Below are 27,806 nucleotides of genomic sequence, written 5' to 3' on the forward strand. Positions count from 1 at the left end.
CTGCTGTATTCTCTGCTTTTACTTCAAGAAACTCATAGCTGCTAAGCCATTTACTGTGGATATGTCTTACCTTTTGAATGGAACATTTCGTTTCTTGGATAAACATTATATCCGACATTTCTTGTTTCATTCTGTTGCTAAGCATTCTCTGCTTTCTCTTACTCCCTAGACCTCTAATATTCCAAGATGTCAACTTCATTATAAAAGATTTGTAAAGGAGTAGCTGGCTAGATCTTTCATCTTACCTGAATCAATCATCAGCTTTCCACACTCCATCAAGAGTTCATTCTGCTTTTTCCTTCCTCTTTTCTTGCCTGGGTTTCTATTAACTGGTCCTAGTGTAGTTTTCATCATTTTCACACCTCTGTTGTCCTGCTTGTCTATGTTGTTACATCGCTCTGACTTCCTAGTTTGCGATCTCCATAGAAACAGTTGTTGTATTCTGCTGAGTTCCTCTTGAGGTAGCGAATCCACTCCCCCCGTGGTACCCTACCTCAATAAGCCTTCTAGGTATAGGTTTTCTTTGTCAAGAATTTATAGTAGTTCATGGTTCTCTGGGTCCGTATCATTCTGGGTCATTTCCTGATCTATTTCCTATTCCACGTCGCTCATAGTGGCTTCTTTCTAATTCCCATCATTTTGTGTTTGTTCTAGGTTTTTCCTTTGCTCTTTTTCTGTGGAACTCCCTTCCATAGCTTGATCTTCTTTAGTAATCTCTTCCTCTTCCTGAAGCACTTGAAAATTGTTCTGCCTAAACTATTGTCCTTCGCACTGCTAATTTTTCGACACTCTTTTACTTCCTTTACTTCGGTTAACCACTTTCTGAAAGCCATCTGATTCTTTCATTGTATTACTTCTACTTTTATTTATTTCTTTGTTGAGCACATAGTCTCTAAAGAGATGTCCATGTTCATGGAATTTGCGACATCTGAATGGAATGTGCTCATAATCCACTGTTTGCACCCATTCTTCATCAAAAACTTCCAGGATTATCTCCTCGGGTAGAGCTCCTGATAGATCCATTTCCACACATATTCTAGCAAGGGAAGTATATTTTCCTCTTCTAGTGGCTTCAGAGGCTTTAACGTAGCAACCTAATTTGTTCCCTATGGAAGATAACGATTCATTTTGCCAGTAATCAAGAGGTAGAGAGTAGAGCCTTACCCAGACTGGAACTAAGGTGAAAGTCTTCTTTTCTGGGACAAAGTTCATTATCCATGGTCTCATGTAGAGCCTTGCAGCAGTAAAGAACTAGGGCCCTCCTTCAAATATTTTGTCCTTGTCTTAAATATTTGTGAAGACCACCATGAAGAAACCCTTGGACCCAAGATGAAGCTCTATGCCTCCTTTAGGTTTCCAGTGGTATTTGATCCACGACTGTAGGGCTTTTTCAGTGGGCCATAGTCCCATGAACATACAGATGATGGCATATGTCCACATGTGTTCCCTATACGCCTGCAGCTCTGGATTATTTAAAATCACCCTGGGAGTTATATCTGTTTTGGGTTTGCAGGGTCCCTTGTGTTTTTTGTCTTTAGTTTCCTATTCTTTGTCTTCTACCTCCTTGTCTTTTGTGCCATATTGATCCTTTTCTATGGGTTCTTCTGTTCCCTCTTCCATGATTTTTTTTCCTTCCACCCTTGTTTCCCTAACATTTTCTAGAGGCTTCTTTCCCCTACTGGCCAAGGCCTCCTTGTAGGAGGGAGTGGAGCCCCCTCCTCTGCCACCCTTCATAGGGTTCTTTGCCTGCCTCTGCGTGCACTGAACTCTGTGCGTTCTTCCCTGTTCCCGCTCAAATCTTGTGTACTATCATTAATATTGCTGATTCGATGTTATGGGGTTTCTCTCACTCCCATAGTCGATCTTTAATTGTTGAGTCTAAATCAACTTATTACTTCACTAGATTGTTAGTATTTGATATTTTTCTATATTGCCTATAATGCAGTATACATTGCCCACCTTTCACTTTTATAAGGATACAACATTGTTAGTATTTGATACTTTTCCATATTATTTGATATGTTTCCATATTTCCTATACTATAGTGTACATTTCCCATCTTTCACTTTTATAAGGATACAATGCTATTTGGTGTGTTTATATAGCTTGTATGCTAGTTATTATTTATTTCCATATCCCATATCTGAATGGACACAATTCCTATTGACTCATATATTAAATCTGGTCATGCTTCAACCATGCCTACAACATTCAATTTGCAAGAAGGTACTCAAATAAAAACAATAAAGGATGGAAGAATGACAACAAACCTATGTTGAATCTAGCAATTCCTTTGATGTAATCCTTCAAATTTAGAGAGGACATCTACAACTTGTAATTTATTACTTGATAACTTCTTAAGAATTGGTACTGTAGTAGACATTTGATGATGGGAAATATTATGTGAAATTTGTACTATTTTATTTCCATGGTAGCATACCATTATTGTGGCTGAGATGTGTGTTTCAGATATTGATTTTCTCTTGGTGTTGAGTTTTCTTTTCAAAGAAATGTGGATATCTTTCTCATAATTTCATATCGGAATTTTATGTTTTTATTTATTTTATAAAGTGCTTGAGGTTTCAAGTTTGGCTTGATTTCAATTTTTTATGAATTCCATATGAAAAGGGTTTTATTAATCCAACAATTGGATTGCATGGAGACTTTATTTTGGTTGATTCAAAACTTTCTAACCTAGAATTTAAAAAGTTTCTAGTCTGGACTTAAGTAAGAGGATTTGAAGAGAATTTGAGCATCTGAAATGGACGTGAAATGATTTGTAATCAACATGGTTGTGTTTATATTTGGGAATGAATTTACCTCAAGCTGTGGCTAATCCCTCTTTTGGCTATGCCCAATTTTTTATTGTATAGCGGATGTTGGAAACTGGTTTTTGTGTACATGAAAAACTAAGAAATTACCACATTTACTTTGTGCATATGCAAATAATTCCTCGATGCTTTACAAGTGGCTCTGAAAATTAAGAGAAAGCATGGCAATGGTACTCTTACAAAGAAGAAAAAGCATAGGCAAACACTTTATTTTTCTTTTAGATCACATAACATATCACATATATCTTCATCTATTTTCTTCTATAGACGTGTTTTTCTGCACATCAATGCAAACTTTGTTTTTGCACGTTTTCTGCAATATTGTCGTTTAATTTTAAATTGTACAACATATCACATATTTCTTCATCCATTCTCTTCTTCCATGCCCTCTTCATCTATGTTCTTCCATATGCTACCCACTTACATCTATTCTCTTCTTCCATATGCCACCCATTTACCACGTTTTCTTCACAACGTTTGGTATAATTGCTAGTTATTAACCTAATGTTTATTATTGAGAGATAACATGGTATTTAAGAATTCTTGTAGTGAAATCCTAGCCTATTTTATGTAAATAAATTATAAATTTGATTTATATTTTGTAATTAAATTATGAATTTTATTGATATAATATATAAATAAGTAAATATTAATTCAAAATTCAATGTGATAGAAAAATTTAATTGAGATGATAGGTTAAAGCCAACAAAAAAAAATGATGCATGTTCATATAAATAATTAGGCAATAATTGATTTTGTTTGTTCCCCTACAGCTATATGGTAGGTCGATTTAGCGCATATGCTAGGATAATTTATTTTCTTTAAATAACTCTTACTTGTAATTTTCTTTTAGTAGGATTTGAATGTTAAATTTAATGAAAATTAAATTGTATATTAATTAGTTTATTTAGTTCGGGGGGCATCTCAATTGGTGATTGAAGTAATGTGAAATCTGTCAAAACTAAGAGATTCAAGGTTGAAATCTCCCTATTTGTGACCCGGTATACGAAGAGGAGGACACGTCGTAGACCTTGAGATGTTTACTAGTAGTTACATCTCAGGCAGGCTATTGGGTTCCTCTTGGATAAAAAAAATAAAAATAAAAGAAGAAAAGAAAGTTAATTAATACTTTATAAATATATCAAATTATGTTACTATTATTTGTTGGAGTATATAATTTTTATTTATTTTAAGTGTGATCATTAATTGAAGAATGAGTCTATTGTTAGTATTTAGTAGTTGGTTATATCTAGTTGTTTTAAGAAATGTTCCCCAATTAGATATTTACTATACTAGTATATAGTTGAAATATTTGTAATGGGCCCCAATTTTTTTTATTTTATTAGGACCATTTGATTATATCTACTCCTAAAATATGCACTTGACCCCCTTACTTGCACATTATAGAGTTAATTCATAGTATTAATGTGTCCTTAGGAAATTGATTTATCCTTGCTTATTATGTGCTTAATAATTTTTTTTATAAAATATTGAGAGAGTATTGAGTAAATTGTTAATGAGATAATATAGGGACTTTCTCCCTACTATAGGATGGACCTAGATTGGATAATAAATGAATTGAATATCATGAAATCATTGACAGATTGTGGAGCTCCACTGATTGAGAAAATCTAGGAATGTGTTCCCTGTCATTAAATGAAGATTCCTACCATTGGGAAACTATCCAGTTTTTGAGGTATTTTGGAGGGGAAATCTACCTCCTTTCAAGGAGGATGTTTTCCCATCAATTTGTATAAGTACTAATTCGAATTTTCCTATAGGGTTATGTATTTATTAGTCTTCTTGAGGAGAAAACTTGTTATTTAGCATCTACACTTTCATTTCTAGACGGGATGTACTTGGTTTCATTATTAGGACTCTGAGTATCCTTGGGCTTGGCCATCCAAGGAGCCTTAGAGCCCTGCTATAAAATTTCTTTATCTTCTTTTCACTTCTTATTCACTTTCATCTCTTATTCTTTCTTTTCCTATTTTTGCATTTAGTATTCATGTTTCATTTGTTGTAGGTTATGATTGAACTAAGTTTCTTTGCAAGTTATTTATAGTCACAAACATGATGCATCTTTACAACAAACTTGCAGCGTCATATCCATGATTAAGCTACTTGGATTGGTTTACTAGTTCACAATTGTGGAATTTCTAGAAGTCTCTTGTACCAAAATAATAGTACTTCTTTGTTGAATCTTAGCACATGTTAACAAAACTATTTTGAGTTGTTTCCACTTGTATTGAGCCCTAAGAAAATTAAAATTAATATCAAAATTTACCCCATAACATTTTCACTTGATCAGGTTAGGAATTTGGTAGGTTTACTAGCTTATTAATTCTTGAATTTATGGTTTTTCGAGTAGTAATTTTCTACTAATTTTTAGCACATATTAACAATGGTATTTTTGAGTGATTCCACTTGGATTTGAGACCTAGGACATCCTAATTAATAAAAAAATTACCCCATATCATTTTCATTCTATGAATTTTTATGCCAGCCTAAGCCACATATACCCCAATGATGCAGCCTAAGCCGCAATAAACACAGTATGAAAATAAAATTGCATGTCATCTACATGTGTCCCAGGAGTTCCAAATCCCTTACTTAGTAAAACCTTCCCAAGTCAAGGTTTAACTAATGTAAATATAACATCTGATGAAAACCCACTTGATCAAAGTTCAATTCCTTAAGCAAAAATATTTCATCTAACTATCCCAAGTTTAGACTTTGGGTTATTTTCACCACCGGCGCTTATCAACCATACCCTGGTCTTTAGACTTTGGTTAAAACTCAAACTTAACCCATAAAACATTAATTTCGCTCATTTCTATTATAATTCTTGTATAATAGAATATTCATAACCACACTTAAAGCCTTACCTTTCCGCCATTCCACAAATATTTTCACATTTACTGATGCTCTCCTTAGCACATTAAATCTCACCATTGAACTCATTCCTCGATCCGACGGTTATCGCATCACCTGATCATCAACTAACTTGGACAATCTCTACCATTGATTTGCTCTGCCCAATCCCACAGTTGTCGCGTCACCCGATCACCAACCAATTTGGTTGATCTCCACCGTTGATCAATCCTGCTTGATCCAATGGCTATCGCACAATCTTGCGTGGAATCGTGCAGAAATGATATCAGGTCGAGAGCACGTGAGAAAAGTGGTTTTCTCTTTCCACCATGTTCTATGTGTCAGTCGGTAAAGGTAATCGTGTAGAATTTTGAAAGGCCGCTTAGCACCTGTAGGGCATGCGAGAAACTACTTAACCCTTGTGAAGACTACCCTATCCTTCTGCTAACACGTGGTGTTAATCTCAGCAATTCATCTTATTGGCTTTATTTCGCATGACTTAATCTTATCCATCTATCACACATAATCTTGTCTGTTGATCTGATGGATCCAATGGTTCTTGACCACTGTTACAATTTTTTATTTTGTAATGTGTAATCACCCATTCGGCTTTCTGCCTGTGTATTTGTCTTCACCTCAGGATCTTCACTTGTTCTTATCTCGATCTCTGATTTCACCTTTATGCTTCCTTCACCTTCACTGTAACATTAAAGGCTTCCTCCAATACTGTTTTTGTGTAAAACCATAACATTCCTCTTTGCACTTCTTCTCTAATTCTGCACACCTACAACCTACGTTACGCAAAATTACTCAAGTTCACACAACTTATAATTCAAATACACATCAGACAAACTCAGAATCAAGTTATCTGTATTAATAAACAACCATTACACAAGAATTTCTTCCTCGACCTGATTTTCAATATCAGTGGCCTTTCCTTTCTCGCCTGTAGGCCTAAATGACTAACTCTATGACTCCTGACTGATTGGCTTACTCTCTACCTTTTAGGCTTACATTTATACAAAAGGTTATGTTAACCAATTCTGTTTCAGATCCTTAATCCTCTAAGTCCACTTTTAACTCCAGTAATCCCTAAGAATCCTCTCTAGTTCCACGAATCATGACACCACTTTCTAGTCTAAGACTTACAATTGATTTCCAACTCTCTCAATCTCCACTAATCACTCATCATCACTCATGTTCTCCTACATTCGAGAGCATTTACAAATATCCTCACAATATATAATTAATTCCTATTCCAATCACTCAAAACATTAATAATTACATTAATTTGGTACATAGGAATCCAACTTCCTTGAAAACACAAGACCCCCTACGTTAACTAGAATGTATTGAAATTGCTGAGCTGAATGCTCCTGCACCAGACTCCCAAGGTTAAAATAATCATGATCTCCTGATCATGTGCTTCCAACCTTTGTCTTCCTAGGTCCCATACTTTGTTCTGCAATTTGTCTTTGGTTGTTGCTGTTGTTTGTTGCTCTTCTCCAGGTTTCCAAACTTTATGTTCCTTTGCCCCACTAGCTATGCTTTCATAGTCTACTGTTGTCTTTCTCTCTCTATTGCTTGGCCTTCTTACTGTCGCTTTATTCTAAGGTACCTTCATCGTCAATCTTACTATTCTTTCAATCCCTATGTCCAATTTATCTTCTGACTAATAATTACTTTGCCATTTGTTGTTGTATTTTTTCCACTCATCTTCAAACTATTGTTTGTTGTCTTCTCTTTGAAGTTGTTGGTTTCTTACTACTGCCCTTTCATCCTTACCCTCTTGTTGTTTTCCAAACAACCTCTGTTCAATATCTGTAAATTTACTTTCAAAAAGTAAATTTTCCTCCAATTTCCTTTGTATTTGATTCCTCTCAAATACATTACTATGTTGTTCATCAGTTCCAGCATAATTTCCTTCCTCTTCCAAACTTTTGATAGCTTCAAAAGACTGCTCATACTCTGCAAAACCTTCGTTTGTTAGTGACCAATCATCAGATGTCCTTTCTCCCTTTGCTAAATCCTTAGCATAGACTTCTTCTTTCTTAAGATCTTTCAGTAGATGTCCTTCTTCTTCAATACATTTTTCCTTGCTGTCCCTTTGTAACCCTTCTTCTAAAGCTATCCTTGTCTCATCATCTGCATTAATATTCTCCTGCATTTGTTCTTCATCAATAACATTAATCAAATTCATTAGATTACCTCTCTGAGACAATATTCCTTCATTCTTCATTAGAATAAGATCCTGATCTTCCATCTCTATGACAACTTCAAATGACTGTCTTCTCTCATTAAGTAACTCATCCATTGACTCTTTCAGCTGTAACTAGTAAATTTCTTCCTCTTCTGAGAAATTTTCTTTGTCACCTTTTACTTCAAGATCTTCATCCATTCTAAAGACATCTTCACAAACTTTCTTTTCTCCTGCAATACATGCAATCATACACAAATTATTAGTTTTAAAAACATAAGACCTTGTGGTCTCACTTGATGCTTCAGTCATCATATCTCCTTGTTGTCTTGAATTCTCATAATAATTCATAAGATCTTCCACAGATATCCAGTCTTCATCTTCACCCAAAACTTCACCCTGTTCTATTTCACAAATGGAAACTTCCATTTCCAACTCAGCTTCTCTGAGTTTTTCCACCAGCCACTTCACTTGCCTCTATTGTAGCCTTCTCTGTAACTTAGACCACTTCACTGCCTTTTTCCTCAAGACCCAACCTTGTCTTTGGATTTCCTCCAGTAGCATCCTTAATACATTGATTTGTTCTTTTAACTCTGTAATCTCCTTGTCATGCTCCTCTTGACTCATTCTCTTTCCATTTGCCTTGGCATCCTTCTTCTTCACTTTTCTTCTACTGTGGTCTTCCTCAGAACCTCTGTTATCTCTGTTATGACTATCAGCAGTCATCTTCTTCTCTATCTTCATGAGTTCCTCACTCACTTACTATGAGCTGTATTAAAGCCTCTACAACAGTAAGTCCTCCCTGCTACCACTTACCTCACCAAACTTTCCTCTATACTTGGTCTTTTGGCAAGCACTTGGTTCTCTATTCTCTCGATCCTTTTTGAGCACTTCTCTCCGCTCCTTCTATGCTTCAATTCATCTACACCTTTTAAAAACACAATTGTCCTCTTGTATTCCAATCACAATGAAATACTAGGTTCTGACCACCTCTTCTTTCACTCAGAAATTCTTACCAGCTTCTTCATCCCTTAGCAATTCTACCCACATCCTCTGTGGAATTTCCTTTATGATATTTCTGTGAGTTGCAACAAAACATTTGCAGTAACAAGTCTCCTTCTTGCTACACATGCCTCACTAAGCTTCTCTCCTTTGAACCTAGTCTTTTGGCATTTCTCTAGTTCTCTCCTCTGGAACCAACTGAGCACTCCTCGCTCTAGGTTGCTGCAATGTTCTCACCTGCTATCTTCAAGACCTCTGCATGATCTTGTTCTACCATTCACCTACACTTTGAATGGATTATTCTCTATTTCCTTTGCAACTACAATTCTGCTACACTTTATCTCTGTGTGCCTAGTGTTTGTCAGGTTTAAAATTTGGTGTCCTCTTCCCTGCATACACACCTTCAAAACATAACTCTCTTCTAAGCTTTCTCAAAGAATTCTTACACGCAGAATTTCCTTGTTCTACTCTGATACCAAATGACGCTAGCCTAAGCCACATATACCCCAATGATGCAGCCTAAGCCACATATACCCCAATGATGTAGCCTAAGCTGCAATACCCACAATATGAAAATAAAATTGCATGTCATCTGCATGTCTCCCAGGAATTCCAAATCCCTTACTTAGTAAAACCTTCACAAGTCAAGGTTTAACCAGCGGAAATATAACATCTGATGAAAACCCACTTTATCAAAGTTCAATTCCTTAAGCAGAAATATTTCATCTATCTATCCCAAGTTTAGACTTTGGGTTATTTTCACCACCAACGCTTATCAACCATACCTTGGTCTTTAGACTTTGGTTAAAACTCAAACTTAACCCATAAAACATTAATTCTGCTCATTTCTATTATAACTCTTGTATAATAGAAATATTCATAACCACACTTAAAGCCTTACCTTTCCGCCATTCCACAAATATTTGCACATTTATCGATACTCTCCTTAGCGCATTAAATATCCGCCGTCGATCTCGTTCCTTGATCTGACTGTTATCGCGTCACTCGATCATCAACTAACTCAGACGATCTCTACCATTGATCTGTTCCACCCAATCCAACGGTTGTCGCGTCACCCGATCTCCACCATTGATCAATCCCACTTGATCCAATGGCTATCACGCAATCTCGCATGGAATCGTGCATCACCGATATCAGGTCTAGAGCACATGAGAAAAGTGGTTTTCTCTTTCCACCGTGTGCTACGTGTTAGGCGCTAAAGGTAATCGCGTAGAATTTAGAAAGACCGCTTACCACCTTTAGGGCGCGTGAGAAACTACTTAACCCTTGCGAAGACCACTCCGTCCTTCTGCTAACACGTGGTGTTAATCTCTGCCATTCATCTTCTTGGCTTTATTTCGCATGAATTAATCTTATCTGTCTATCGCACATAATCTTGTCCATTGATCTGATCGATCTAACGGTTCCTGAACTCTGTTACGTTCTTTTGTTTCGTAATGTGTAATCACCCATTCAGCTTTCTCCCTGTGTATTTGTCTTCGCCTATTCACTTTTTTTGATCTCGATCTCTGCTCAAGCCTTTATGCTTCCTTCAACTTCGCTGTAACATTAAAGGCTTCCGCCAATACTGCCTGTGTGTAAAACCATAACACTCCTCTCTGCACTTCTTCTCTGATTCTGTACACCTCCAAGCTACATTACATAGAATTATTCAAGTTCACACACAACTTATAATATACACATCACACAAACTCAGAATCAAGTTATCTGTATTAATAAACAACCATTACACATGAATTTCTTCCTTGGCCTGATTTTCAATATCAGTGGCCTTTCCTTTCCTGCCCGTAGGCCGAAATGACTGACTCTCTGACTCCTGACTGACTGGCTTGCTCTCTACCTTTTAGGCATACATCTATACAAAAGGTTCTGTTAACCAATTCTAGTTCAGATCCTTATTCTACTGAACTAAATCTTGAATATCCTCTAAGTCCACTTTTAACTCCAGTAATCCCTAAGAATCCTCTCTAGTTCCACGAATCATGACACCACTTTCTAGTCTAAGGCTTACAATTTATTTCCAACTCTCTCAATCTCCACAAATCAATCATCATCACTCATGTTCTCTTACATTTGAGAGAATTTACAAATATCCTCACAATATCTAATTAATTCCTATTCCAATCACTCAAAACATTAATAATTACATTAATTTGATACATAGGAATCCAACTTCCTTGAAAACACAATACCCCCTAAGTTAACTAGAATTTAATCAAATTGCTGAGCTGAATGCTCCTGCATCAAATTTAATAACAAAAATTGAGAATTTGATCTCTTACAAAATACAATTGTTTCAATATGAAAGACACACTTTGATGTAGGAGCATTCGAGTGAAGAGGCGACAGCTGGGAGATGTTTTTGTTTTTTTTTTTTTTTTTTTTCATTTTATCTTGACAGATAGGGAAGAAAACATTTCAAATTTTTGTTTCATTTAGTTTCATTTTGTGTCATTTTTAATTAAGGTTGAATCAGCCATTGTTAGTTTTTTAAATTAGACAAAATAGGATTAGTTAGGAACTTGTTTGAAGAAACTGTTTAGTAACTGAAAAATAACTGAGGAACAGTTCCTCAAACTGTAAAGGAACTACTGACAATGTATTGAAAAGAAAAAATCAAAGATGATGGAGGGGATGCCATCGAGAGAGGAGAAGAATACAGAAAACAAATTTACAGTTTGTTTCTATTTAAGTATCTATGTAAAGAGAATGAGTCCAATATCTCTATCATAAATAAAACAAAGGAATTTTTTGGTTTTCCCCTGTGTCTATGTGTTTCAAATATTGTTGTAAGTAAAATAGTGGAGCATTTTTGTTTAAAAAAAGCGAACGATACTCAAGTCTCATGACTGAAGGCATTCAGGACCAAGAACCAGACAAAGGCACAACCCAACAAGATATCACATCTTTCTCAACAAAATGAAGATCCAGGTACAAATGTCATATAGTAAACAAGCACGCCTGTGCATTTCATTTCATGTTAAAGTTTAAACAATTTGATATACATTTTTCGAAACAAAAACCAGAGGGTTTCGAAACCCACAGAAGTTAGAAACCAACGTTTATGCAAGCTTAGAACAAACTGACAACATTATGCAGGCTCAGAACAAACTCATAGCAAGGGTTTGAAACCCATGAAGCCATACAAACATAGTAGAGGAAATGAGATCCAAAGGCTTGTGTCAATTAAAGAAAACACAAGCAAAGTTAATTAGGCAAACACGGAGGGATCCTACCCTGTTTTTCCCAAGCCGCAAAGACTCCCAAGGGCGAGGCCATGGAGTAGCAATCTCCAGAACCGACCTGCACACCACCACAAAAACGAGACAGAAGTCAACAAAACCAAAATGGAAAATGAAACAAGGTGACAGAGATCAATTTAAGAAAGGGAGGAACAAGGATTTACCTCGAAGGAGTCTTTTCCAAGACAGAGGGTGAGAACCAAGTCTTTAGCCAGAGGGACTCTCCCAGTGAGAGGGCCATTAACGAGTTTCACCTGCTCACGAAGGTGCCAGAGTGTTAGAATCACTAAACTAAGTTGTAGAAATGAAACCAGAACAAAAGCTCACCTGAAATAGTGTTTTCTAAAGTCGCCCATAGTAGTAGTAAGAGAAACACCTCTGGATACATAAGCCAGGTCAAGTCCGGGACCAATAACAAAAACCACTACAAGCAGAACCAAACAAAGCTTAAACCAGAGAACAGAGAGTAAGAGGGAACTTGTAGAGAGTAAGCCAACCCGAAGCCTCTGTGGAATAGCAGACAAATCACCCGAAGAAACAAATGAAGGCACAACATACATACAGAGTCGAACCAGACCCACAGTGCATGAAAAAATGGAGGCCGACGCGTAGTTTTACCTCGGCAGGTGGAAATGAATTGCATTTGTGGAACCAAGGCTAGTACATAGGGTCAGGCCTAATACATTAAAGGTTCATTAAACCCTCGCACCAAAACCCCGATTCCCTTTATTCGGAAGATACATAATAACGCGGTTTGGTGACACGTCGTCCCTCTTGGGATTGACACCAATTTTTGGTATCAGAGTAGGTTAGTTCCTTTTTCTGAGTAAATATGGAGGTATGTAGAAGAGGTCAAGGAAGAGGCATTAGAAGAGTAGCAGATGAAGGACTACGAGAAGAAATTAGGAATTTAATTTCACTTTTGGCAGCAGTGGAAGTAGGAAGGCATAGAGATCCAGAAGGTGGGGATGACAGTGAGGAAGAAAACACAGCCACAGTAGATGGGTCAGACAAAGAGGGACCGGAGATTAAACTGTTGAGATCAGTTTTGCTCGCTAGTAGCAAGCCAAGACCAAAGCTTTCTAATTATGATGGCAGTTTGTCCACAGAGGCATTGTTAGACTGGAGAAGTGAGCTAGATAAATATTTTGAGTATGAAGAAATTAGCGAAGACAAGAGGATTAGGTTTGCTGTCACCAAATTGAAGGGACATGCAGCTCTATGGTGGGACAGAGTACAGGCAGAAAGGAGGAGATTAAACAAACCATTGGTTAAAAAATGGGACAAGATGGTTGCTAGGATGAAGAGCAAGTTTCTGCATAAAGATTATCAAATTTCCCTTTATAGACAAGTATAGAACCTGAAGCAAAGAATGATGACTGTAAAGGAGTATACTGAAGAATTTTATAAAGTAAACCTGAGAGCTGGCTATGTTGAGGATACTCCTGAGAAAACAACAAGGTTTGTAAATGGTTTACAGATGGAGATCCTAGAAAAAATTAGTATTCTTTCCCTTAGGACCATAGAGGAAGCTTATCAGAGTGCTTTGAAGGCGGAGGAAAAGATTGCTAGAAAACAAAATGCTAGAAGAAGGCGTAGTTCTAGTAGAAGTCGGGAACAGACCTTTTGGCAGAGGTAGGACTGCCAACAGCAATGAAGAGGGTAGTAGTCCAAATACTTCAGGACAGAGTGAAAGGGTAGGTAACACCAGAGGAGGAAGGTCATACCAGCGAGGAAGAGGTAATGGCAGAGGCATAGGAAATGCCTATCAGTGTTACAAGTGTCACAAGTGGGGACATAGGTCATTTGAATGTCCTGAAAATGAACAAACTGGGCAGAGGGGAGCATATGTCGCTTAGCTCAATGAAGCGGAGGCACCGCCACAGGAGGTGGAAAATATGCCAAAGACTAGGGAAGCCTTGGTGCTGAACACGGTATTATTAAAACCAGTTAAAGAAGTAGCTGATCAAACACAGAAGGAAGCATTGTTCCAGACTGTATGCAAGTCACATGGGAAATGCTGCAAACTAATCATAGACAGTGGAAGTACTGATAATCTGGTAGCTATGGAAATGGTGGGAAAATTGGGTTTGAAGAAGTTGAAGCACCCAAATCCATATAGGGTGTCCTGGTTGCAAAAAGGACACCAGATGCTGGTTGATGAGCAGTGCGAAGTAGAGTTTCATATTGGCAAGTACAAGGACAAGGTGACTTGTGATATCATGCCAATGGACATGTGCCATATTCTGTTGGGCAAACCATGGCAGTATGATAGGAAGGTCGTCCATGACGGGGCAAAAAATTGTTACAAGTTTGTTAAAGATGGGATAAAGCATACCCTAGTGCCCATGAAGGAAGAGGAAGCTGCAGAAACCAGTGGGACAAAAGCACTACTGTTAGGCAGAAAAGAGTTATTGCGACAGATGGAGGATGATGAGGTGAACTACGCAGTTGTGCAAAGGCCAAAACCAATATTGATCCATATTGAAGTCACTGACTTACCTAAAGAAATACAGGACATGTTGCAAGAGTTTAGTGATATTGTGTTAGACAATCTACCAGACAAATTACCACGGAATTGGAGCATTAGTCACCATATTGATTTTATTCCAGGAGGCAATTTTCCAAACAAGGCTGCCTACCAGATGAGTCTGAAGGATAATGAAGAAATATAGAAGCAGGTGCAGGAGTTGTTGGATAAGGGACTGATTCGGGAGAGTTTCAGCCCTTGTGCAGTACTGAATGTTTTAGCTCCCAAGAAAGGAGGTGAGTGGAGAATGTGCATGGATTCCCAGGCCATTAACAAGATTACTATCAGGTACATGTTTCCTTTACCTTGGATGGATGATATGATGGATTTTTTTAGTGAAGCAATGTACTTTTCAAAGATAGGCCTGAAAAGCGGTTACCACCAAATCAGAATTTGAGAAGGTGACGAGTGGAAGACAACTTTCAAGACTAATGAAGGCTTGTATGAATGGCTGGTTATGCCATTTGGATTGAGAAATGCCCCTAGCACATTCATGTGGTTGATGAATGAGATGCTGAAGGAATTCATTGGTAAATTTGTGATTTTATATCTGGGCGATATACTTATATTCAGCAAAACGGAGGAGGAACATTTTTGACACGTGAGGAATGTATTGGAAAAATTATAGCAGAATAAATTGCTTATAAATTTGAAGAAATGTTCTTTTTTCCAGAAAGAATTAATTTATTTGGGATTTGTGATTTCTGAGAATGAACTAAAAATGGATCCAGAAAAGGTTGCAGCCATAGTTAGCTGGCCATCCCCCAAAAGTTTGTTTGAGGTACGGAGTTTCCATGGATTGGCGAGTTTTTATCGGAAATTTATTAAAAATTTCAATGGGATTTGTGCACCCATGTTGGACACCATTAAGAAGACAAATCAACCTTTCCATTGGACAGAAATGGCAGAGAAGATTTTTCAGCTGCTCAAAAGGAAAATTACAGAAAAATTGATTTTGAGGTTACCAGAATTTAACAAACTTTTTCAAGTTTGTTGTGATGCTAGTGGAACAGCCATTGGTGCAGTGCTTAGTCAAGAGGACAAGCCAGTAGCCTATTTCAGTGAGAAAATAAATGAAACTAGGCAGAAGTACATGTCTTATGACAAGGAATTTTACACAGTGGTTCAAGCGCTGAAGCATTGGAGACATTACTTGTTGGCCAATGAATTTGTCTTGTTTTCAGAAAATTCTGCGGTTGCAATATATTATGCAACAGCATAAGCTGAACCATAAACATGCAAAGTGGGTGGAGTACTTGCAGAGTTGTACGTTTATGTTGAAGCACATCAGCGGTCAAGCCATCAAAGTGGCAGATGCATTAAGCAGGACAAATTTGATCCTACAGGAAAGTACGATACAAGTATTAGGATTTGAACATCTTAAGCACTTGTATGAGGCAGATGTAGATTTTAAGGAAGCTTATGAAGCTTGCCAAAATCCGTTGTTGAGAGATAACAGTTCATGGCTAGAATATAATATGCAGGAAGGGTTGCTGTTCAAAGGAGGGTAGTTGTGTATTCCGGAATGTTCTATGAGAGAGAACTTAATCCAGGAAAAGCATAATGGAGGTTTAGCCGGACATTTTGGCATAGACAAGACCTTGGATCAGTTGAGTCACTTTTACTATTGGCCGAAGATGCGTAGAGATGTACAAAGGTTTGTGACTAGATGAAAAGTGTGTCAGCTTACAAAGGGACACAACCAGAACATGGGGTTGTATACACCCTTACCTATTCCAAACAGACCATGGGACTCTGTCAGTTTGGACTTTGTCTTAGGTCTGCCGAAGACACAATGGGGATTCGATTCCATCATGGTGGTGGTGGATCATTTCACCAAAATGGCACATTTCATTCCATGCAGGAAAACTAGTGACGCCACACATCTAGCACATTTTTTCTTTACCTAGATAGTCAGATTACATGGCTTCCCGAAATCTATTGTTTCGGATTGAGACGTTAAGTTTACAGGACATTTTTGGCGAACCCTATGGAAAAAATTAGACACCAAAATAAACTTTAGCTTAGCTTATCACCCGCAGACCAATGGTCAAACCGAAGTGGTGAACCGAAGTCTGGGAAACTTGTTGAGGAGTTTGGTTGGAGAAAATTCTTGACAGTGGGATCGTGTGCTTGCACAAGCGGGATTTGCTTATAAAGATTCACCCAATCAAAGCATGGGCAGTAGTCCTTTCCAGATCCTATATTGAATGTACCCACGTGGAGTACATGAGTTACAAGATTTGGGACAGTTGGAGTCCAGGAGTGCTGATGGGGAAGATTTCGCAAAGGCAATTAGCGATCTTCATGAACAGGTGAAATTGAAATTACAGGACAACAGTCAAAGATACAAGCAAAAGGAAGATTTGAAAAGACGGGAGGTACAATTCAACATAGGAGACCTGGTATTAGCACACCTACACAAGGAAAGGTTTCCTAAAGGCGAATACAACAAGTTGAAATGGAAAAAAATTGGGCCTTGCAAGATTCTTCAGAAGTTTTCTGCGAATGCTTACGAATTGCAGTTACCCCCAGGTATTGGAATTTCACCCATTTTCAATGTGGCAGAACTATACCCCTACACTATAGCAGATGAAGAAGAAAGTTCGGAAAGACAAACACGGGACACCCAGAAAGAGAATGATTTGTGGATTAAGCAAATGCCCCCAGCAAAGCCTCTAGAGATCAAACAGATCCTAGATACTCAAGTGGCCAAACAGACTCAAAGGAAGGAATATTTGCAGTACCTAGTCAAGTGGAATGGTCATCCTATTGAAAATAGTTCTTGGTTAGATGCTGGTTAGATTCAAAGTGCCGGGTACTCTATTGAAGAGCTCATGGATAGGAGCCATGAGTTTAATTTACCCCGGGAGCCTGATGCAGGAGCATCCGAGTGAAGAGGTGATAGTAGGGAGATGTTTTTTATTTTTATTTTAATTTTATATTGACAGATAGGGAAGAAAACATTTCAAATTTCTGTTTCATTTAGTTTCATTTTGTGTCATTTTTAATTAAGGCTGAATCAGCGATTGTTAGTTTTTTAAATTAGACAAAATAGGATTAGTTAGGAACTTGTTTGAAGACACTGTTTAGCAACTGAAAAATAACTGAGGAACATTTTCTCAAACTGTAAAGGAACTGCTAACAATGTATTGAAAAGAAAAAAATCAAAGATGATTGTTGGCCCTCAGTTTTCGTCTATTTTTGCTTAAGGAAACTTACTTAATCCTTATATTTTCCATCCATTTTCCATCACATCCATCTCATTTTGATGTATTTTATGCATATTCAGGTATTTAATTTTAATTTTGCAATTTCTAGAAGTTTTTATGAAAATTGAGTTTCAAGTGCAATTTTGGACAGAATCAGAAATTCCCATAATAGCTATGTGAATGACATATTTGCAGGACACTTGGGCTTGAGCTGGATGCATTAATGGAAAACTTGGGAACTAGGACTGAACTAATTCCACTTGGTTCAGTCAAAACAAGATTTATTAGGCTCGGTCAAGCTAGTCAAACATGACTAGTCACCTAGAAAATCCCTAGGAAATAGGGCAGTTTTATGATTTCATGGGATTGTCCATATTTCTTGGGATGGATGGAATGAATTCAACTTAGATAGATGGATATGAATATATATGATTGTTATAAATACTTTAGATCAGTTTGTTTCATAGACTTCTATTTAAACCAAGACTTTGAAGGCTTATGATATGTAATTTTTATATAACTTTATGCTGAGACATTTGAATATGGGAGATTAATTAGAGGAACTTGTTCTACTTTCATTTTGTTGTTCCTTAGTGTGTATGAGTGCTTGAAGTTTCAGCATTTGATAGTAGCCTCAAGTGTGCAAGGCAAGGGTGGAGGGTCCTCACTCCAAGCTAAGTACACTTCATTGTTAAAATAGCTTAATTTTCATGAGCTAGTTGCTTTAGATTTGTTTACTTGTTTTGTTTCATATTTGCTTATTTGAATTAATGTGTGATGATTGTTGAATGGATATTGGTTTAATTCTAATCTACATATGAAGGGACACACAGGAATTTAAGTTAAATTCCCCTTCTATTTGATCTTGAACTAAAACTGAATTTCATTCTCCTTTTCTTATTTGAAGTTATTTCTGCATTTCTGGTTTGAAGCAATGGTGATTATAATAGAGTAGAATTGTGAAGAAGGAAAATCTGGACCTCCTTAGTTAGGAGCCTCTTCTTTTACATCTACTACATCATAAACCATTGTTAATTAGTTTGTTTAGATTTCTCTTAATGAAAGTAGTATTGCAGGGAAGGACAACCTCATTCTCCTAAGTTAGGAGCCTCATCCCTCACATATTACATAAATGAATTAGAAATTTTTAAAATAGGTTTATATTTGTAATATGTACTTCCTTAAATCTTCGAATTTTATCTTCTAAGCTCGGATACATCTAATATCCATATACTGTCGACTTGCCTCCAAGTTTTACAAACCCAGATTGATAATTAAATACTCGTGTTAATAAATTAGCCCAACATTTTGGCGTCGTTTCCAGAGAGGTAATTATCAGCATAGTCAAATAGAATATAAACAAAAACACTAAAAATTTAGTTAGTGTACATTTCTCTTAGTTATGTTCCTTTATGCCTAGGAATAGAGATCCTAAAAGTAGATTCCCAAAACAAAACCCCCCAACAAAAAAAAAATCACTACAAAATCCATTTGCAAGACAAGATCTAAAAAAAAAATGTTAAAGAATAGGTTACAACACTACTCCATTCTTCAACATTCTTTCTCATCAAATCTTTATGATCAAATAAATTTTCATGTCCAAAAATTCATTAAAGTATATTTTTCAAATTTGGATGTGAGTTTACTCATAATCTTGTTACGAAAATGGATGTATTGGAAATTCTCTTATACTTGAGAGAATGAACTATTTTTCTAAAATAGAATAGGATAGAATAGAATAAATAAACAAGTTGAATGAATTCACAATAAGACTCCCATAATAAATTTGTTTCAAACTATCATGAATATTTCTTCAAATCATTGTTCAATATTCATTTGAAAGGACTACATGGAAAAATGCAGTAAGAACAATCCTATTTTGGGTAACCATATAGGATCATTTTTAAATCATGGTTTTTTTTACATATCTCTTGAAATCTAGTTTTTGAATCCATTTTGAAATTTTCAATTTATATCACAAATAAAAATGTGATCAAAATCAAAACTAGGTCTCAAGTGAAATGTTGAGGACAGAGTTAGTACAACCTATATTTGAGGTGTCTAATGGAAACATTTTTACCTGAAATTCATAGGGAAGATATCCCTTGGAATCTAGTTTCCAAATCAATTTGAATCACTTCAATCAGGTATCATATGAAAATGTTATTCTTAAAATACTAACTGCTTGTCGAAAAATCTGCATGGTGACAATTCTAGGTCTTGACTGTTCATTGGCATATTTGACATACCAAATCATCTTCTTTTCAAAACCTGTTTATATGGGATATATGTATTCAAGTCTAGTTTAAGTCACAATTTTAATCATCCCATTTGGAGGTGAAATGAAAAATTTATGCCACATTTAGTGACTGGATGCCTTCAAAACAACATAGTAAAACTCTGCCTCCTAGGTCTGTTCATCACCAATTTTGTGATATCAAGCCTAAGAATTTTTAAAACCTGTTACTATTGGAAAGAAAAAATTGAATCTTTAATCTCCAAGTTGAATCATATTGATCCGATCTTTATCGAAGAAGTTACACTTCAAATAGTGACTGTTGGTATAGTTAAAAATTAACAAGCGGCTCTATCAAACATGGCACTCCTTAAAATTTTTACCATATCATTTTAAACCATTTTGAAAACCTATTTATACTGGAGGTAGCCATATGAACTCACTTCAACCTGGCTTTGGAATCACTCTAATTGGATATCAAACGAATATTTTTTAAACAAAATACCACTAGGAGTTCTAAGCTGGCCACCATTCCTCAAGGGGTAAATAAATGAATTTTGTTTGTATATCATCTTTGGAATTGTTTTCTAAGCAATGATTGTAATGATTTACATATTTATTGGAAGAAGAGAGATTGTACACCTCTCTTCCTCCATCATCTAATATTATATTGCAGGCAAATGCTATGTTTTTGCAGGTCATAGGAAGAATGAAGGAGTGAACTCCATGGATGAAGTACTTTTCAAAGTCAATTTTAAATTCATATTTAAAAATATGAATACAAATTTTCAAGTCGAAGCAAAGTAAAAATTCACTTGGTGTTGAGTTCATTCAATGAAACTCAAACTCTTGAAGCTTGTCTTTAGTTATTGACCAACAACACCAACAAACCCTACAACATGATCGAGATCGAGGAAAAAAGATATGAAGATAATCATCAGAAGAAGTAGTCAAGTTCTGTACCATGTCAAGTCACATCAATCTCCAAAGAAGCCTTTCATAAGCCAAATTTTTCATGATTTCATCCATCATCCATATTGTATGTTAAGCTCCGTGATCATGCACATTGAAGTCCAGACTTATTATCTATCCATTTACTACTAAATCATAGCTTCAATATAACCTACTTTCATAAGATTTTCATACTTACCTACACCATTACACCCCACTTCCATCCAGAGAATAAAAGAAAAAATAGAAAAATATCAAAAATAATAAAGGAGTTTGGTTGTGAAAATCCACGAAAGTGACACAATACAAACTTGAATTCATATAGGAAAACCACCTTGTTTGGCCAATATGAGTTCTCTATTTTGTTTTACCATTTCTTCAGTTTGAGTTTGCAGGAATCATCGTCCAGAATAAACAAGACTTGAGGATAAGTCTTCCCATCAGTAAGGGGGAAGGTCGCAAAAAGAAATTTAGTTGTGCAGCTGAATTGACGACGAAACTTGTATTGTTGGCAGTTGGGACCCGAAATATTTTTGAAATCAATGGCAGTTGGGACCTGAAATGCTAGAAAAAAACATGTATATATTGCATAAAAATGTACATGACAGAAGGGACCTGAGTTATTATGAATCAATTACAGACGGACTTGAACGACATCAGCAATCCAAGAACCAGAATCAATGAAGAATGCTAGAACAGGAAGCAGAAATAAACTCTATGTTTCAATCTATCTAAGACATTTGATTAGAAGACCTCATCCAATATTGTCAAAGAATAGCAGACATCATCCAATATTGTCAGGGAAGTACAAGTATTGTGAGTACACAATTTTGCTCTTGTAAATTCGATTTTTTTTAGAAATTTTTAGAGTTTGTTAAAATTGAGATTAGTACCTGAATGCATCTTCATTACATTACCTTCATTCTATATCCATTATTCTATACCCATTATCCTATATCCTACATTTACATTTACATTTACCCTATACCTAATCCAATGCACATCTTATATTCCACTCCATGACCCTAACATTCTATAACCCTAAGTATTTTTCCTCAAAGAAAAAGGGATTAAAAAGAATGCAATGAGATGGAACCTACACAAACAAATCAAACATTAGTACCATGGAGATAATTTTAAACATGACCTAGGTGGTCATTTTAAAATTATAAGCTATATTGTAAAACATAAATATATACACATCATGAAATATGTTGCAAGAAAATACAAAATCAAAATGATTTAAGTAATAACCTTATCATAGCACATAAAGAAATGCTATTAGTAATATATGCATGGTGTAAGTTATAATGGAAAATATGAAATGATGGCAAGCATATGATAATACGATGGGGTAAGGTTATTATCATTGCAATAAATAGCAAACATGAGCATTATAGAAAAGCCATTAAGCAAATCAAATCGAAATGAATTATGGGTATATGGTTCATATGGTAGAAATACAATGAGAAGTGATGAATGATGAATGCAAAAAGCTGTAGGTAGTGGCGAAGGTGCAAAACAAAATTGTTATGCTCTTAACCTGCAAGACGATTACCAGAATACCAAATATGCGAAGAAATATACCCAGAACATAGAATAGTGAGAAACAAGAGCAAGTATTTTATTATTCAGAAAGCAATGTTCACTTGCCTCTTCGACGGGGCAACCTCCAATAGAGCAGAGCTCGATTACAAAATAAGACACGATGCTCCTCGCATGGAGTCTCTATCCTTTATATATGACTCATACATGCAATACCATGGATCAATACCATGGTTCTTATTAATACCATATATCTAATACCATGGCCCATTTGCAACTAACTGTGGTCCCATCATTAATTGCGGGTTAACCACTTACAATTATTAATATGGGCTTTATTGACTCCTTACTTAACTATAACTATGACTCGATCCTACTACATAAATAAGGGGGCTAGGGTGGGACCCTAACATGCCCTCCCCCTTAAGACTAGCCTTGTCCTCAAGGTTGAAGCTGCGGAAACTGCTGAAGAATAGTGGCTGGTTCCCAGGTTGCATCTTCCGGAGAGGTGTCTTTCCACTTGACGAGGACTTCCTTGATCATGTGGCCATGTAGGTGTCGTTCTCGTGTGTCTAGGACCTGTTCAGGTTGGAGCCAGATTGACCCTTCTTCATCCAATTCAGGTAGACTGGTTTGAATTCTGCAATTATTCCCAATCGCTTTCTTGAGGCATGAGACATGGAAAATTGGATGCATTTTTGCAGTGGGTGGCAAAGCTAGCTTGTAGGCCACTTCTCCAATGTGCTGAAGTACTTGATATGGTCCGTAGAATTTTGGAGATAGTTTATGACAACCCTTGTCTTTGAGTGAAGTTTTCTTATATGGTTGCAGCCTCAAAAATACATGATTCCCTTCTTGAAATTGGCCCTCTGAGCGATGTTGATCTACCTGTTGCTTCATGCGGTTTTGAGCTTGATGAAGATTCTCTCTAAGATGGGTGAGCATGGTTGTGCAGTTTTGTAGGAGTTGATCCATTGCTTGTACCTTTGAGCACCCCTTGATATAAGAAGTAGGGGGAGGAGGGAGTTGACCATAAACTGCTTCATAGGGAGTCACTTTGGTGGTGGCATGATAGTTGGTGTTATACCACCATTCAGCTAGAGGCGACCACTGTACCCATAGATGTTGCTTTTCTAAAGTGAAACACCTAAGGTAGGTTTCCAGACATTTGTTGACGGCTTCAGTTTGACCATCCGTTTGTGGATGATAGGAAGTACTGAGTTTTAGTTGGGTGCCTTGTAGCCTAAAGAGTTCCTGCCGAAAATTACTGGTGAAGATCGGGTCACAATCAGACACAATAGAAGTGGGCATGCCATGCAATTTGAAGATCTGATCCATGAAAGATTGAGCGACCAAAGTCGGTGTAAATGGGTGGGGTAGGGCGCAGAAATGAGCATACTTAGAAAGTCTGTCCATAACCACCATGATGACTGACTTGTTTCCTGACTTTGGAAGACTTGTAATGAAATCCATAGAAACCTCCGTCCATATAGATGCCGGGGTGGCCAATGGTTGTAATGTGCCTAGTGCTTTGACTGTCTCCCCTTTGTGGCGTTGATGGACATTGCATTCCTCTACAAAAGTAAGGATGTCCTTTTTCATGCCTATCCAAAAAAATGATCTTCTAGTGCGAGCATATGTCTTCTGAAAGCCTGAATGTCCTGCAATGGGGGATGAGTGCAATTTTGCCAAAATGCGGCTTTTGAGTGTGGATGTTGGTGATATTACGACTCTGTCCTTGTAGCGAAGAATCTCATCCTGCCACGAGTAGCCCTTGGTGGAATTTGGATCCGCCTGCAATTGAGTAATGAGTTGGGAGAGCTAGGGATGTGAAAACCATTCCCTGCGAGCCTCTTCAATCCATTCTAGAATGGGAAGGGAAATTGCGAGCAGGGTACTTTCCTCCTCAAATTGGCGAGATAATGCATTTGCTATGCTATTTTCGCGCCCTTTCTTGTAAATGATCTCATAATCATATCCCAGCATTTTGGCGAGCCATTTATTTTGTTGTGGGGAGGATAGGCATTGCTCCAAAAAATATTTAAGACTGTGATGGTCTGTTCGGATTTGGAAACGTCGCCCCAGTAAGTAAGGTCGCCAGGTATCTACTACATGTAAGATGGCCATCATTTCCTTCTCATAGGTAGATTGTCCCAGATTCTTCCCACTTAGTTGTTGGCTTGTGAAGGCCAAGGGTCGACCTTCCTGCATTAAGACTGCCCCAATACCCGTACCCAAAGCATCACATTCAATGACAAAAGATTTGGTGAAATCAGGTAGTGCTAAGACTAGAGTGGAACACATGGCATTTTTGAGAGCTGTAAATGCCTGTTGTGCATCATCATTCTAGAAGAATGAATTTTTTTTTAGGAGTTGAGTGAGGGGCTTCGCAATACGACCATAACTGCGGACAAATTTGCGATAATAGCCCGTGAGACCCAAAAATCCTCTCAGGCTCTTCAAGGTCTTAGGTTGAGGCCAATCCTGCATTGCCTGGATCTTTTTGGGCTCCACCTTGACACCTTCACGCCCCACAATGTGGCCCAAATACTCAACTTCTTCCATGAAAAAAGAACATTTGGACATCTTAACAAATAATTTATGCTTGCGGAGCAGTTGCAAGAGCAAATCTACATGCTGAAGATGTGCGGCCCAAGTGCAACTATAGATGAGGATGTCATCGAAGAAGACAAGGACAAATTTCCTGAGATATGGTTTGAGAAGGTGGTTGATAAGGCTCTAAAAAGTAGATGGGGCATTACAAAGACCAAATGGCATGACCAGGAACTCATAATGGCCTTCATGAGTTCTAAAAGCAGTCTTTGGAATGTCAACTTCGTTCATGCAAATTTGGTGGTAGCCTGAGCGAAGATCCAACTTAGTGAAGAATTGAGCCCCATTGAGTTCATCCAGCAAATCATCAACAACCGGGATGGGAAATTTATCTTTGACTATCAACTTATTGAGGGCCCTGAAGTCTGGACACATCCACCATTCCCCATCTTTCTTGAGCACCATGACCACCGGTGATGAATAAGGACTAATGCTGGGACGAATGACACCTGCTTCCAAAAGTTCCTTGATTATTTTTTCTATTTCATTCTTTTGGGTGAACGAATATCTATATGGGCACACATTTGGTGGTTGGGCCCCTGGAACCAAGGTGATGCTATGATCATGTTCCCCTCACAAGGGTGGAAGCTCATGAGGCTTGTCAAAGACTGGCAGCTGGTTATTTAAAATCTATTGCATCTTAGGATGAATCTGCAGAGAATTGGGTTTGATGGCTTGGATGGCATTAAATTGAGCTATAATTCCATGATGGCCCTTTTTTAGCAATTTTTCCATCCTATGTGAGCTGATGATAGAGGGAGCTCCCGCCTGGAGTCCACGGAGGGTATGTGTGGAGTTGTTCTGCTTAAAGCTCATATATAACTCCTGGAAATCCATTGTGATTGGCCCAAGAGTGCGAAGCCATTTAGCACCGAGGACAATGTCGCACCCTCCCATGTGTATGGAAAACATGTGGGTTTTCAACTGATAATTCCCCATTTGAAGTTTGACATTTTCACAGTGGCCTTCACATTTCATTGTTCCCCCATCCGCAATTTGCACTTGGAAGTTAGAAACGGCTCGTACAAAACAATGCACTGCTTTCGCGACTTTTCGATGAATGAAATTATGTGTACTTCCACTACCAATCAAGACTACTACTGGGCAATGTTTAATAAAACCTCTGATTTTGAGAGTTTGAGGTGAAGAAATCCCTACCAAAGCATGCAGCGAAATAACTGGTTCATGCGGGACATTGTCCTTTTGGTTGTCCTCTTCTACCTCCTCCGGTTCCTTAGGTGGGGGGCTTCCTCCAATGAGCTGTAATCAGTGGCATCAATTTGAATAAATTTGGGCTCCTTGCATTTATGTCCTGGGAAGTATTTTTCATCACAGTAGTAACATAATCCCTGCTTTCTTCTTTCGGCCATTTCTGTAGGTGACACCTTTTGAACCTTAAGTGTTTGAGTCGTGCTATGAGCCTGTGGGGGGCAACACTTGGCGGTTAAATTTCGGTGAATGGACTGGGCTGCTAATGCATGTTCCACGTTACGAGCTACCTTGCAAGCCTCTGACCATGTGGGAGGGTGGTGTAGTCGTACGTGGGCTTGTATGGCCTCTTTAAGACTGCTGATAAAACATTCTGTGTAGAACGCATCTGGGAGATCCCTAGTGCGGAAAGCTAAGGATTCAAAGGCTGTAACATATTCATCCACTGTGCCAGTCTGTCGGAGCTTAGTGAGACGACCCAAAAAAGAAGATTCCTGGTCAAAGCACTCTGTAAGAGCTTTTTTGAAGGTGGCCCAAGTCATAAAACTTCCATTGCAACGTTGATGCCATTCCCACCATTGCCATCTTTCATTGTCCAAGTACATGCTCCCCACCATAAGCTAAGTTTCATTATCTAAGATGTTATTCAGATTGAAATACTTCTCCATTTGTGCTACCCATGCGACTGGGTGAGAACCATCAAATTTGCACATATCCAGCTTGGGAGGTCGCGGACGGAATTGTTGGCGGGTGCCCCAGAGGTGAAGAGAGTGGCTAGACTCACCCTCACTGTGTCCATTTCCAATATACGCCTCCTCGCGGGCTTCCTCCTTGCCCTTAGAGAGTGTTTCAAATAGTTTGTCAAGCTGAGCTTGGATGGCTTGCAAGGATTGTTCAAGTTTGTCGATCTTATCATTGGCCATAGCTTGAGCTCTAGTTTCTACCATGCACTGATCCGATGTACTTGAAATTTGGGACCGCCCGAATTTTTTTCACTAATGATTGAATGGTACCACCTTGCTCAGCTCGTCATCCTGATTCTTATGGGCTAGATCACCAATAAGCGCCCCGGGGGTCTCAATTTTTTTTTATTTTTTATTTTTTTTTCTGAAAAATCCTAACAAAGTTTTACTCCTTGCTTAGGAATACTACAGTCGTTGAATCCTCAAAATGTCAATGCTGCCAAAAGTCCTGTGAAAATCACGCCCCGGTATAGGAACCCCACACAACTACTCAGATCTGGTGGATCTGAGAGATCTGAATGGCTGATCGGATAGCTCTGATCGGCGGATAGATTGCTGCTATGGATCTGATGGATCTAATAGATCGGAAAGGCTGGTCTG

General features: G+C 37.6%; 1 protein-coding gene across 1 annotated transcript; it reads left to right on the forward strand.

Moving 5' to 3' along the window:
- Positions 1-16,907: 16,907 nt before the first annotated feature.
- Positions 16,908-17,501, forward strand: LOC149229463 (uncharacterized). Its single transcript, XM_089381043.1, has one exon. It carries the CDS (start codon positions 16,908-16,910, stop codon positions 17,499-17,501), a length of 594 nt encoding a protein of 197 aa, XP_089237169.1.
- Positions 17,502-27,806: the final 10,305 nt, after the last annotated feature.

This window comes from Pinus tabuliformis, chromosome J (assembly GCF_031772625.1).
Source record: "Pinus tabuliformis cultivar Carrire ecotype Pingquan chromosome J, CPIR1, whole genome shotgun sequence".
In the NCBI taxonomy this organism is placed as follows: Eukaryota; Viridiplantae; Streptophyta; class Pinopsida; order Pinales; family Pinaceae; genus Pinus; species Pinus tabuliformis.

Coding starts and splice junctions, on each gene's coding strand:
- LOC149229463 (XM_089381043.1), top strand. CDS start 16,908: ATGTACCCACGTGGAGTACATGAGTTACAAGATTTGGGACAGTTGGAG.